This window comes from Chrysemys picta, chromosome 5 (genome assembly GCF_011386835.1).
Source record: "Chrysemys picta bellii isolate R12L10 chromosome 5, ASM1138683v2, whole genome shotgun sequence".
Taxonomy (NCBI): domain Eukaryota; kingdom Metazoa; phylum Chordata; order Testudines; family Emydidae; genus Chrysemys; species Chrysemys picta.
In genome coordinates this window covers 100,172,096-100,186,472 of record NC_088795.1, presented here as the reverse complement: position 1 = coordinate 100,186,472, position 14,377 = coordinate 100,172,096, and the positions used below count along the sequence as shown (strand labels likewise).

The window sequence follows — 14,377 nt, the reverse complement described above, 5'->3', positions numbered from 1 at the left end:
GGGAGAATTAGGAGGGCGAGCTGGAAAGTTAGAGCTGTCCATGTGGATGGTGAAGGCCATCATATCAAGGTAACAAATGGTATCAAGAAGAAACAGAACAGTTCAGGTAGTGACTCCTGCCTCTTGTTGAAAAAAGTTTCCTTCAATGTTCTAATACTGAGAACAGAGGCAGTCTTGACTGCTGAGACCTCTGTAAAGTTTTCCATGTTCAGCTCCTCATTTGAGAAGCTGCCAGACATAGAGTCTAGGCCACAGACAGAACAGTTAGCCAGTGTAGGTTCTTCTTCCATGTAGCTGAACCAATGAGAGAGATGAATAAAGCTCGTGAGAGGACATAGAATCAATGGCTTCAGGTGAGAGAATCTCCCATGTAGCAGTTCATCGCAGCTGTCAAATGAAAAAAAAACTCAGTTACACGAGTGAGGTGAGCTCCTTTCATAAGCGTCCTTAACTTCAAAGGAACCTTTTGTACCTAAAATTTGCACTGACCCACTGCATGCCATTTAAAGGAAAAGATGAACCATCCATGTATACAAAGTAAATATGGCTTTATTCTCTGATTATTATTATTTAATTTATTAAGAGAATTGCTATTGGGCATATTTCTTATTGACATCAAGCTATTAAATATCATTCAAAATAAGTTAATTATAAAACTTTTGTATAGTACTTTTTCTCCTGGAAAATGGATTCAAAGCAAAGTGAGATGATTGATGAAGTCATAAATCCTATTATTAGTAAGGGTGGAGAAACCTTAGGGAGTTAAAAATTCAAAGTCAGCGTCAGCAGAACCAGTGTTTCTTTACAATTTCTTATTAACATAAAGTATAAAGAAAATAACCACACTGCATTGTTTTATGTGCAGGGAAAAAGTGTTTTGACAGGTGGTCTAGATGCTTTGGAATTTATCGGCAAGAAAACCATGAATGTCCTGGCAGAAAGTGATCCTGGATTTAAGAGAACCAAAATACTGATGGAAAGAACAGTTTCCTTATCTCAGGTTGGATTGCTTCAAACCCTCTTTGTTAGTGCAGTTGCAGATTACTGAGCAAGAATTTCATTCGCATCAGTAGTAGGGTTAATTTAGTATAGTTAGACCTATCCAAATAAAAATTATGCATTGTGTCAGCTCTGCAGCTTTGTTCTCTGCAGGACTGCAAATTAATGTATTTTGTAAAATCAGCACTTGCATATAAGTAAGGATGTGCAATTACCGATTTTCATAAGATACTGTGTCAGGTGATAAACGTACTCTGGAGAAGTGCTCAAACCCTTAATGTTTTCTTAATAGTTATAAATCTGTATTCACACCAATACATACATAGTTGTAGTGCTTTCCTGGGGAATGAGTAATAGTGGAATATAGCATTTATTTTATTGGGGAAAAAATTAAAGCAGTAAAAAATTATTACTTATATCCTTTTAAATTAATGCTATCATCTAGGGAAACAGCATACTCAACAGCAATGAGCCATGCCCTTACCATATGAGTCAAGTTATGATTTGTGTCTTCAAAGATTCAGAGACCTTGTAACAGTATAATCCGAATATAATCATTGCCAGTACCAGTTACTTTAGCTCTCCAGGTACAGATGTTCAGTAACTGCTTACTACTTTTGCTAACTGGAGCAGAATTTCATCAATAAAGTGTGTGTGTGTGTTAATAAACACAGATAGACCTAGGTAGCATAAAACCCTATATGTAGTAAGGTTAAGGGAAATCCTATAGCAGTAGACATTAAAAGGAAGCCTTTATATTACGACAATATTTTCCTGTTTGTAGAATGTAATATTGCAGTGAGATATTTTTCTCTCAATAAAATGTTTCATTTTTAACATCTACCACTGTAAGCAGAAACAGAATGATACTGTTAGAACAGATCAAAAGCAAACTAATCCATGCTAAGCAAATTACATAATTATACACTTTACCTATATCTACTTGAGCAATGCTCCAAATGGCCATTACTGTTAAAAAAGAAATATGTATAGCTATAAAATACTACGGCCCCAGTACTGCAGTTGAAGTTTCTACATGGATCTGAGTGCAAGATCAGGGCTTAGTTTTGGTTAATGTGTTTCTTGTAAAGCATTCCAAGGCACTTCACAATGTAATATTGCAACTCTGGCAATAAAGGGGACTCTCTCAAGTAGTGTAGACTCAAAATTTGATCTGACTGAAAATTTATGATCTGAAGAAAGTCATCTAGATGGTAAGAACCAATTTTTCAAACACTGGACTACAGCTGTGTCTGCAAAAATACACATCTACATGAAACCAGCTACTTGCATGGGCAGGTATATGTTAATAAATTCAGTTAAGTCAGGGGTCGGCAACGTTTGGCACGCGGCTCGCCAGGGTAAGCACCCTAGCGGGCCGGGCCAGTTTATTTACCTGCTGACGCGGCAGGTTCGGCTGATTGCGGCCCCCACTTGCCGCGGTTCGCCGTCCCGGACCAATGGGGGCAGCGGGAAGCCGCAGCCAACACATCCCGCGCCGCTTCCCTCCGTCCCCATTGGCCCAGGACGGCAAACCCGGCGAGTAGGGGCCGCGATCGGCTGAACCTGCCATGTCAGCAGGTAAATAAACTGGCCCAGCCCGCTAGGGTGCTTACCCTGGCGAGCCACGTGCCAAACATTGCCGACCCCTGAGTTAAGTGTTGGCATGTCCCATCCTATTCCAGACTGCACTTAAGCAGATACTTAAAGTTAAACATGTGTGTAAGTGTGGTCCTGAATTGGGGCCTAAATAGGCAAGGGAAACAAAGGATGGGAGAAAGGAAGTGTTAAATGGAGGTAATAAGAGGTGGGGAAATGAGGCAGAGAAAGGTAAAGTGATTGCCTAAGTTCACACAGAAAGTCTGTGGTACAATAACTGAACCCAGTTCTCCTGAGTCCCAGTCCACTGCTTTCTTTTAATCTAATTTGTGCATGCAAAATTTAGATATGAAGAATTGTGTATGCAGTATTGAAAATGGTAGAGCTAGATATTTCATCCTTGTGCAGAGGGACAGAGAAGGCCAAAGTGCCACGTAAGCGTAAAATGTCAAAATAGCCTTAAGTGGTTCATAGGCTTTGGATAGGGTGAAATTTAACCCATAAATACAGTGGAAAATGTGTACAAGAGGCCATTTCTTCTTAAGCAACCTTCTGTATTAAGAGAGCACTCCATAATATCCCCAAATGTATGGAGTACAGTTCTGATCCATTTTTCCTACAAAACCCTACCTTCATTAAGCAAATGATTTTTGTGGGTCCAAAGGTCATTTATGACAGGTTTCACTATATATTCACTATATATATATTTCATGTGGGTAGGAACCCTGGAAACAGCATTCTGCAGAGATTGTGCTCTAGGTATACATACTGTAGGACCTGTATGGGGCACTAGATGAAGTAAAGGCTTTTTAATTTTTCTTCCCTTGCAAACGGTGGCAAAATTTATGAGGTATTACCTGTAGCCATCACTGCATTTGAGGATATGAGCAATGTTATTTGTTGTTGGTTGGTTTTTAAAGACAGTTAATAATTACCATAGGGAAAAACATATATAGAACACTACTTAAATATTTTATTAGAGAGGTTAATCAAAAAAAAATTATGAGGCATATCTGAGGCTGACTAAAATTTCAGCTCTGCAGGTGTAATATAGTACCAAATTTTATTATTACTGCCTAGAAGAGATGAGGCTGAGAGTAATAAAAACTGGCAAATCTGCAGTGCAGTCAATAAATCAACAGGAATGATGTATATTTTTGCAGCTGTTGCGAGAAGCGAAAGAGAAAGAGAAGCAGAGATTGGCCCAGCAAGTTACAGTTGAAAGGACAGCGCATTATGGGCTGCTTTTTGATGAGTTCCAGGGTTTGTCCCATCTTGAAGCTCTGGAAATTCTGTCAAATGAAAGTGAAGCCAAGGTACAGTAAACAAGCTGCATAAATCACAAACACAAATGTTTAGTGAAATACTTTTTGTAAGCATTAATCTCCCCATACAAGTCAATAAGAGTTTTTTCATTGACTTCACTGGGCACTGATTTGGTCCCAAGGGTCAATCCCTTATCTCATGAAATCAATGAAGGTTTTCCCAGTGAGTTCAGGAGGACCAGGATTTAGCACAAAGGAAGCAAGGAAATCTGCCATTGAAAGTTTTAGTTGTTAAGACATTATGTGTTCTGCTCTTTAAACCTGTTACAAGGTGCTAATGCCCTTTCAAGCTTTACCAGAAGACTCAAGTGTATTGTTTTTATTAAAGGTGTTGCCATTTATATTCAGGAACCTTGCACCAACTACACCAAGAGGTTAATAAAAGAAAATGCATTCCAGATTATTTATTTAACTTCTAAATATTCTTTATTGTATTGTGTTATTATCCTGTTGTTGACTAACCCAAGATATAAATAGAGATGTAAGCAGTCTCTGTGGCTATGTTTACACAGTAATGTAACCTAGGGTAACTGGGACTTGAGTCAGCTGACCCATGTCAGGGAAACCTGGGCTTGAGCATCTATATTGCATTTTAACCCTAGTTTAAGAATTTTCTGACCTGTGCTCAAACCTAGGGCTTTGACATCCACACTGCAGTGCACTAACCCAAGTCAAAAGTAACCATATTCCAGAGTGCCTAGTGTCCCCCACCAATGTCAACATTCGAGCCCTAGGAACATGGTGTACTGTGGGAAAACTCTACTGCCCACTCTGTTTCCTAACGGTGGCGGTGCTGTCAATGGGACTTGTGCCCATAGTTGGCCCTCCTCAAGGAGCACATGAGTATGTAAACCGCAAAGGGTATTACTCCATTGTTATGCAGGCAGTAGTGGATCACATAGGCAGATTTATGAATGTCAGTGTGAGCTATACAGGAAAAGTTAATGATGCCAGAGTTTTTTGCTGCTCTGGAATCTACATTCATGGACAGGCTGGGACACTATTTCCACCAAATGACATAGATATAAATAGTGCTACTGTCCCCATTGTTGTTATCGGGGAACCCACCTACCCTCTTTTGCCTTGGCTTATGAAATCATACTCTGATTTCAGAGGCTCAGGCAAAAAAAAAAGTTTAATTACACTCTAAGCAGGTGTAGAATGATTGTTGAATGTGCTTTTGGCAGATTAATATCCTGTTGGAGGTGTTTACAAACCCATTTAGATGCCAGTGTAATTACTGTTGTCTGCGTTACTGTGGCTTGCTGTGCTCTTCATAACTTCTGTGAAGCCAGAGGTGAGCCATTTCCCTCTAAAAGGACGTATGACAGCGAGGAGACACTGGATTGATACGCTCAGCCAGAAGTGAGGCTAGCGTGGCGGGGAGCTGATTGCACCCGAGCAGCGGAAGTAAGGGGTACTTTGTGTGCTCATGTTATGGACTTGCATGGCCCAATGGCAGAGGGGAAATAGTACCTATAGGAATGTGCTTCGAGGGGAGGGGAAAACGGGCTCATTTTTGGTGAGGGGGCAGTGTTTGGGAGGGAGTGGTCTCGATTGCCATGCAATGCAAGTCAAAATGACATGATGAAAAATAAATTTGTTTGTGGCTGATAATGTGCTTGTGCAAACTGCAGATCACTCACCCTGCAGAAGGAACACCCCGAGTGGGTCATACACTGCATCAGAGTCACCACCCCTGTCTAAAGTCTTCTAACCCTGGCCCAGCTGAAGACTGGTGCAGAAGCAGCCTCCAATGTTCAACCGCTGGCACTTTCTTACTCCCACTTTTTACTAACAAGTCTCAAGAAGCAGCCAACTCGGTGACCCGCTTGTCTGCCTAATAATCAAGTTCTTCAGCTCTTGGCAATCCCCCCAGGGGATCCAGAACTAGCTGCTTCCTTTCCTGCTCCATTCCACCCAGGGTGTGTGGCCCTTGCCTGCATGACCCAGGTGGTGGATCGCTGCTGTCCTCCCAAAGATCCCATCTCTTAAAACACACACACACACCCCAGCCTGGCTGCTGCTGGCTGCGGTCTGGTGAAGTGCATCCCCGGGGATCCCTTATCCCTGCCCCCGCTGCATGCCAGGAGGCTGCAGGGAAGTTTGGGGACCAGCTCCCACTCACTATGCTGACAGTGCACACAGACAGGGCGTCCCCAGGGAGGGCAGTGGGAGCCCAGGAGCAAGGGCAAGATCAGAGCACCACCCCGCAGAGAGAGGGAGAGCTCCTGGCTCACCACAGCCAGGGGGGTAATGATCCCCAACAGCCAAGAGCCACATCCCAACTGGCAAATTTTCTCCCTGCTGTGGGCAAGCTCCACATGACAGCAAGGAGGCGCAGGAGCCAGAGCCACCACAGGAGGATGCAGGAATGGGGAGCAGGCTCGGCCAGCAGTAGTGGCACTTCCAGACCACTGTGCTGGCTGCCTGCAGCGCTGCTACTCTGCCGCCAGGAACTGTAGGATACATCTAGAAGATTCTTGGGACCCCAAGTCAAAATGGGACCATGTGCACACAGGATAGCAATAGGGCTCGGACTCTAGGTCCAGGTTTAACTCAGGCTCAGACCCTATAGCCCTACTGGGTCCTGGGACCCTAAGTCCAAGCCTAGGTTAGCACAATTGCAGTGTGGATGCAAGAGGGGGTTGCCTTGTGTCCAGACTCAGACCTGGGCTTACACTGCTGTGTAGACAAACCCTGTAAGATTACTCTGAGATACATGCTTAAGTTAATAAGGTCTCTGTGACAGCTAGCTTTCAATGTCAGTTTATTGGCTTTGCTGTGCAGCCATTCAGGAAAGCTTTGGTGCACACTTAGCGGTTGTATTTATACATTATGACATTTTTCAAATACATTTCTCAGTGTTTCTTCCTCCACCTTTTTTTTTTTTTGAAGTCCATTTCTCCCTGCCCTCCCAAAAAATAGAAATATAAGGAATAGTTTCTCTTAAACAGAATGGTCCTGCTTTTTTGAAAGTGTCTCACTTCATTTTTTGTGCTATTTTTCCGGCACAAATAACTGCAGGCCCATTTCAACAGCACTTTGACACCTAATGTCCCTATAGTTGTAGCATTTGCAACTATTTCTAGGTGTAGAATTGTAAATACAAAAATCACAGTCAGTCCTATAAAAACAAAGAAACAAGTAAAAAGACCTTCTCATTCGTCATAGCCAAAACTTAGCATGAGTCTGTTTAAATTCAAGTTAACCAGAGCTCACAGACTTCTTTATAATGAAATGAGGTTCATCTCTTGTAAGCAAGAGTGTTCAGTGCTTGGGTATCAACTACAGATCTAGCAGCCTACATGCGGGGGAAAACTGAAAGCCGTTTGGGGACTCTGCAAGGAGATTTCTAGTTGAAGACGAAAACAGACTGGTGAGTGTCCACCAGAGACAGCCTACGGGAATTTAGTGGAACTAAGGCTGCTTGTGAGGAGAGCAGACTACTAACAGTCATCCCCTAGGTTGATAGCCTTAATTTTCAAAACTTTCAGTGGGCTAGAACCAGACTTTCTCAGGCACAATGACATGCCATGACCACTGCATTCTTCAAAACAGTTGGACTGTAGGTAATGTGGGTAAGCCTTGTGGGAGCAGGGAACAGGACCACTACTCTGGAATTTCCTGCCACAGCTGTTCAGGCTGACAGCGAGTCTTCCCCTCTGCTCTTCCTACCCACTCTTCACCAGAGCCTTCCTAGAATAATTATAAGATGTTATCCAAAAAATATGCTCTGGGAGCAGGAGGTGGCCTGAATATCTTGTAAGGCTTGTGTAATATTTGTCAGAAACTCGGATACCAAGCAGATGAGCATATAATTAATCCCTAGATAAGGTAGATAGGTTAGATAAAGGACCTGATCTTCTAATGGGAGTTCTTGTCTACTGCTCAACACACCTTGGGGTCAGGATCAAAATTCGTAATTTCAGTAAAGAGAGGGGTGATTTGGGTTAGTAGTGATCACTGTCATTTCCTTTTTCAGATTCAGTCATTTTTAACATCACTTAATGGAGAGCAGTTGGAAACTGTGAAAAATGACTTAATTGCTATTAAAGAGATCTTCATTCCAAAGGAATCAAATAATGAAGAGGATCAAGAAAAAAAAGGTAATTAAAATAATACTGGTGTATCCCAGTTGAGACCTGTTAAATCTATATATTTAATTTAAAAAAAACTTTAACCCAAACTAGCATGTTTTAATTAATTGAGAGTTGAGAGTAGACAGACAATTTGGAGTGAATTTCTCTATAATACCCTAACATTCTTCAAAAGAAGTAAATACAGTGGAGACTAGGGAAGCTTGGATTGTTAGATGTTCATTTCAAACTCAGTTGATTGACATTCTGGTTTATAGACTCTGCGTATAAAATTGTGAATGCACCATAGGCTAAAAGGTTAGGGGAGTTCAGCAATGATTTTGTACCGTAATGGCTGTATCCAATACACAGTGGGTGAGATCCTTACCCCTTCTCCAGCACCTTTACACCAGGTAAAAGGGCTGGTGTGGCATAAAAAGGTCCTAAAAGCCCCAGTTCCTGCTGAGAGAGGATTCCCCTCACACTGGCACTGTTGAAGAAAGCCACAAGGCTGCCTCCAAGATTTCTCTTTGCAAGTCCTGACTTAGGGGGTGTATTGGGGGGCAGCAAGGGCACGTCACAGGCTGGGCTGCAGTATACAGCACTGTGAGGATTCCAGACCATGCTTTGGTCCAGAGGGCAGCCTAGGGAGGTTTCCATAACTTAGAGAGACCCCTTAGGGCTGCCTACATTATGCCAGGGGCCTCTGCAGCCTCTGAAACAGGACCGAATCAGAAAGTTGCATAGGTAGCTTAAAGCCACTGTAGTCCCCTCTCCTCCTGGGTTGTGCATTTTGAATTGAGCTCTTGAAATCAATGGAAATGGACTGTATCCTCAATAACTTAGAAGACCTTGTTTTACATATGAGGGTCTTCTCCTAATCTCAGGGATGCAGGCCTATACGATCCTACATTTTGCAAAATACTGAGAGATGTGTGACCAAGAATCTGAAATTAAGAATCACTGAAATAAAATCTTATTTAAAAGAAGCGTCTAGAGATATTTCATTGTTCACACTGCCTGGGGCAGCAGCAACTTCTATTCTGTTCTACTCTAAATATTGCCCTCATAACCATAGTCTCCTAGCACCTTCCAATAGTTTATTAAGCAAAGGGACTAACATCTGTCTCATGTGGTTTGTTCTTTCATCCTCTCCTGAAGGGAAAGCTGTGTGTGCAATGAAGTGTTTAGTTTGGTAGGGTTGTTTTTTTAATGTAAACATTGCTTTGAGCTTATACTAGAGAGAGCACATCAAAGAAACATGGCTTGCATTTGGAGAGGAAAGTGGTGAGGTCTGTGATGGTCCTTAATGCCTGTGGAATTCATTCCACAGCCTCACAACAGCCCCGAAGAATGCTCTATCTCCAGGACAGGTGAGGTTTACCCTTAAGGTGGAAAGTTCAGTTGTGCCTGAGGAGGGGACTTGTCAACCAACGTCCTCATTCTCAAGCTCTAAGCAATCTTTTAGATATGCTGAGCCTAAGAAATAGAGTTCCTTGAAGATAAAGACTGAAGCAAAAAGCATTGCAGATTTTGCTCTGCAAAAGCAAATCGGTTAGAAAACCAAAATACATCCTCCCTTGTGACAGAGGAAATAATAACCACCACAGACATGTTCAATGCAGCTAGGAGCGAGAGAATGGTCTTCAGAAAGTCCAACAGTTATTTTAGGCTGCAGTAAGATCAGCTACTGCTCAAGGTGACTCATTTCCTTTAACCACAATAAGTGCACATTGGGTAACCCCAGTGCAAAAAGCCAGGGCAATTCCTATGCACCACTTAAGTCCCACGATCCATTTACATGTGTACGTAGCTCCACATACAGAGTAAAGGCAGTATAATACAGTACATTGTGTATCCCTTTGTGATCAGCCCTTCAGTGATGGACAGGATTTGCCCTCTCCCTCTGCACAGTGGCAGATGTCACCCATACTGCATAAGCAGCAATTCCACAAGGGAACTTTCATATCTTGTACACGTCACATGATGTCTGTCCACAGATATTTACAAACTATTAAGGGGACAATGTCAACTTGCATTTTTTTTAATACAAGAGGCTGAAAGAGACTATAAAATATTAAATATTTAAATGTTTAACATCTGGCCTTAGACAGAATTACTAAAATAGATGGAGAGAGAAATCTGGACTTTGAGAAATGGAGAGGAGACCCATTTTCTTTTCAGATATTTGTAACATGCTTACAGGCAGCTGTGTTGAATCTCTTGAGGACAAAGTTGCCAGCTATTTGGTTTATACATCCCGGTGTTTTGCTGCTCAGCTAGAAAACTTGCATGTAGCTGAGCTAGATTTTTTGCTACAACTCAGTCTCCCAAGGGCTGAAATACTTTAGTCTAACCCTAGTTATTGTGCTCAATATGAGGGTAACTAAATGAAATTAATGGCCTGTGATATACTGGACGTAAGACTAATGATCCCTTCTGGCATTAAACTGTATGAAATGATGAGCAAGGTAAACCCTTATGGGAAAATCCTATGTAATTTAAGAGGGATGAAATCAATAGGGTTCTGTGAAATTACTCTAAAACCTAATAGAAATTCACAGAGCATGTAATCCTTTCTATGACCTGCTCCAAAGCCCTCTGAGCTGAGAGGGAGTCTTTCCACAGACTTCACTGGGCTTTGGATCAGGCCTGAGGCTAGGTCTACTCTGGGGGGGGGAGTGGGGATCGATTTAAGATACACAAATTCAGCTACACGAATAGCGTAGCTGAATTCGACGTATCCGAGCCGACTTACCCCGCTGTGAGGACAGCAGCAAATCGACCGCCGCGGCTCCCCCGTCGACGGCGCTTACTCCTACCTGCACTGGTGGAGTACACGCGTTGATTCGGGGATCGATTGTCGCGTCCCGACGAGACGCGATAATTCGATCCCCGAGAGATCGATTTCTACCTGCCGATCCAGGCAGGTAGTGAAGACAAGCCCTTAAAGGCTTTTTTTTTTTTAACCATCCTATAGAATTATATAGAGTAGCAAGGATATAATTTTGTATTAAATTTTATAGGATGGTTCAAAAACTGTGGAAAAATTATAATTTTCTATAGGACCTTTCCATGAGAGCGGGGCTGGCATCTCTGTGGTGAGCACACCCACATAAGACACTTGAGTTTCAGTGCTTGCTGCTGCCTTTCCCTTGTGATTGGCCATGCACAGAGCATTGCAAAGACACTATGCACGTCTCCTTACATTGCCCTGCAATGTCCCCTCTAGACAACACCTTTGATGTGCCTAAGAGAATCCTACTTATCTTTTCTCAGCTTGAATAAAATGTGGGATCTTCAGGAAAGGTGTAAAAACCAGGAGAATGGGGGAAGGGGTTTCTCGTGACCATCGGGAGGCCTGTGAGACAGGAACACCAGGCCATTCCCTGAATTTAACACATGCATTCCTAAATGTCTTCATTGAGTGCAGCCAATGTATAAAGGCCCCATAAAACTTAATGAATTCAGTTAATAGGGCCATAAAGGGCAATAATCTGTCATTTTAAAATAAATATGACATCCAGCATCTTTAAATTTAATTCTGCTAATGATGTAAATGTTTGTTCCCCCGACAGAGCACAGTTTTATTAACCGTTGCAGGTTTCTAATTCAGCCAGCCTTCATTTGTAAATGGCTATATAATTTAAACTAGGTTTCTATTCTCCACTTACTGTGGTTCATGTTTCTGATCCTATTTACAAAACCAAATGTAGCTTCCCAGGTTGCAATGAGGTGTGTCCTTCCTAGAGCAGATTCTTGGTCTTTTTTCTTTTTTTATTTGATTTATTTACCTGCCATGATATAGTCCTTATCTACATTGGGAAAATGAGGTGTACCATGTGCTTAATACTATTTAACATGTTTTTCAATACCACTGAGCACTTCATGTGAGCAAAGACAGTGTTGTTTAATTATGAGTTAGCTGGTCCTGGTCAAACCCAGGGCATGTCTTCACTGCAAATAAGAGGTGTGTTCTTAACTTGATTTAGATAAGTCAGGTTAAAATCCCAGCAAAGACAAGGCAGTTGTAGTTTTATCATTAGTTAGCAAGTAGAGTTAAACTCCGACTCCCCTATAGTCTTTAACTCAACCCGCTAACTTGTGTTAAAACTACAAATGCCTTGTCTTCAGTGGGATTTTAATTCGAACCTTTTTTTTCCCCAGTGAAGACATGGTCCTAGACAAGATATTTTTGAACATGTTAAATTCTGCCTAGGTGCTCAGCAGTACCTAAAAACATGCTAATTAACACATGTTGGCTAACTGTCTTGCTAAAGACACCGTGTTTTCCCATTGTAGACAAGGTCACAGTATTTGATAGCGCTACAGTATCATTTGGCTGTGCTCTACATATATAAAAGATAAGAGATTTATCTGGAGGAAAAAACACTTCCCTACCTTCAAATAAACTGTTTGGATGGTTTGTTTATTTGCTGTAACCTTGAGGACCCATCCCAGACTATTTCTCACCTTCTGCTGCTGCTCCAAGGATGTTACTACAACTTTTGAGCTGCAGTTATCTCTGTGGAGCCTGCACAAGAGAAAGATGTGTGAGGATCTTTGAGAAAGCTCATTTGCATAAATCTCATTCTTTAGGATTGGGTGTGTAGCCCGTTTCCATGCCTTCTTTAGGATCAGACAGACAGGTACAATCAGCATCCACAGGAATAAGGAGAAAGGGCACTTCTTGCTTCCAAAGGGACAAATGTGTTTTTGCAGTAGTTTTCTGTTTCCTTGCAAACTGTGGTAATATTCATGCCCAACAAAAGATGAGTATACCTGAAAAGTGCCTGTACTTAATTCTTAAGGCTACGTTAATATCAATGACTTCACATGTCACTACCTGACATTAAGGGACAGGTAATTGAACTGGGTATCAAATGTTATATGCCACAAGTTATCAGAAATTCTGGTACTTGTGCAATGTGTCAGTGAACAGCTTCTCTAGTTTCAGCAGGCTGCAAATAATGACACATTTCAACATAGACTTTTAAAAATAAATGAAGTGAACGTTGAATTAATAACCCTGAATACAAGAAAACTTGCTCAATACTGTCATAAGATCAGCCATATTGGGTCAGACCAATGATCCATCCAGCCTAGCATCCTGTTTTCTGTTCATTCTCTCTGAAGCATCTGGCACTGGCTATTGTCAGAACAGGACAATTTCAAGTGATTCATCTCCAGCCCCAGCTTCTGGAAGTTGGAGGTTTAGGGACACCCGGAGTATGGGGTTGCATCCCTGACCATCTTGGTTAGTAGCCACTGATGGACCTATTCTCCATGAACTTATCAAATTCTTTTTTGAATCCAGTTATATTTCTGGCCTTCACAACATCCCATGGCAATGAGTTCCACAGATTGACTGTGTGCTGTGAAGAAGTACTTTCCTGTGTTTGTTTTAAACCTGCTGCCTATTAATTTCTTCAGGTCACCCCTAAATCTTGTGTTTTGTGAAGGGGTAAATAACACTTCCCTATTGACTTTGTCCACATCATTCATGATTGTATTGACCTCTGTCATATCCTCTCTTTATTCATCTCTTTTCTAAGCTGAAAATTCACAGTCTTTGTAATCTCTTCTCTTATGGAAGCTGTTCCATACCGCTAATCATTTTTGTTACCCATATCTTTTCCATTTCTAATTTCATCTTTTATAAGATGGGGCAACCAGAATTGCACACAGTATTCAAGGTGTGGGCATACCATGGATTAAATAGGGCATTATGATATTTCTGTTTTATTATCTATTCTTTTCCCAGTGGTTCTTAACATCACTAGCTTTTCTGACTGTCGCTGCACCTTGAGTGGATGGTTTCAGAGAATTATCCATGATGATTCCAAGATTTCTTTCTTGAGGGGTAACAGCTAAATTAGACCCCATCATTTTGTATGTGCATTACTTTTCATTTATCAACATTGAATTTTATCTGCCATTTTGTTGCCCAGTCATCCAGTTTTGTAAAATCCCTTTGTAATTCTTTGCAGTCAGCTTTGGACTTAACTTTGAGTAATTTTGCATTATCTGCAAATTTTGCCACCTCACTGTTCACTCCTTTTCCAGATCATTAATGAACATGTTGAGCATCACTGCTCCCAGTTCAGATCCTTGTGGGGATTCTGCCATTGACCTCTCTCCATTGTGAAAACTGACCATTTATTTCTATACATTATTTTCTAGCTTTTAATCAATTACTGATCCATGAGAGGATCTTCCCTCTCTTATTCCATGACTGCTTAGTGTGCTTAAGAGCCTTTGGTGAGGGACCTGGTCAAAGGCTTTGTGAAAGTCACTGTATTGATTGGATCACCCTTGTCCACATGTTTGTTGACACTCTCAAAGAATTGTAATAGATTGGTGAGATGTTATTTC

General features: G+C 41.6%; 1 protein-coding gene across 4 annotated transcripts in view; it reads left to right on the top strand.

Annotated features, from left to right (window-relative positions):
* The window catches only part of FAM114A1 (family with sequence similarity 114 member A1), a 56,574-nt gene that overhangs the window by 24,229 nt on the left and 17,968 nt on the right, over nucleotides 1–14,377 (top strand). For 2 of the 4 annotated variants that reach the window (XM_005286342.5, XM_005286343.5), the window contains exons 6-8: nucleotides 866–1,000; nucleotides 3,762–3,914; nucleotides 7,909–8,032. In XM_005286342.5, the coding sequence (XP_005286399.2) occupies nucleotides 866–1,000; nucleotides 3,762–3,914; nucleotides 7,909–8,032 (412 nt within the window). Of the gene's footprint in view, nucleotides 1–207; nucleotides 425–865; nucleotides 1,001–3,761; nucleotides 3,915–7,908; nucleotides 8,033–14,377 lie in introns of those variants that run through there. The other 2 variants (XM_024106699.3, XM_042843436.2) reach the window with 2 other exon arrangements.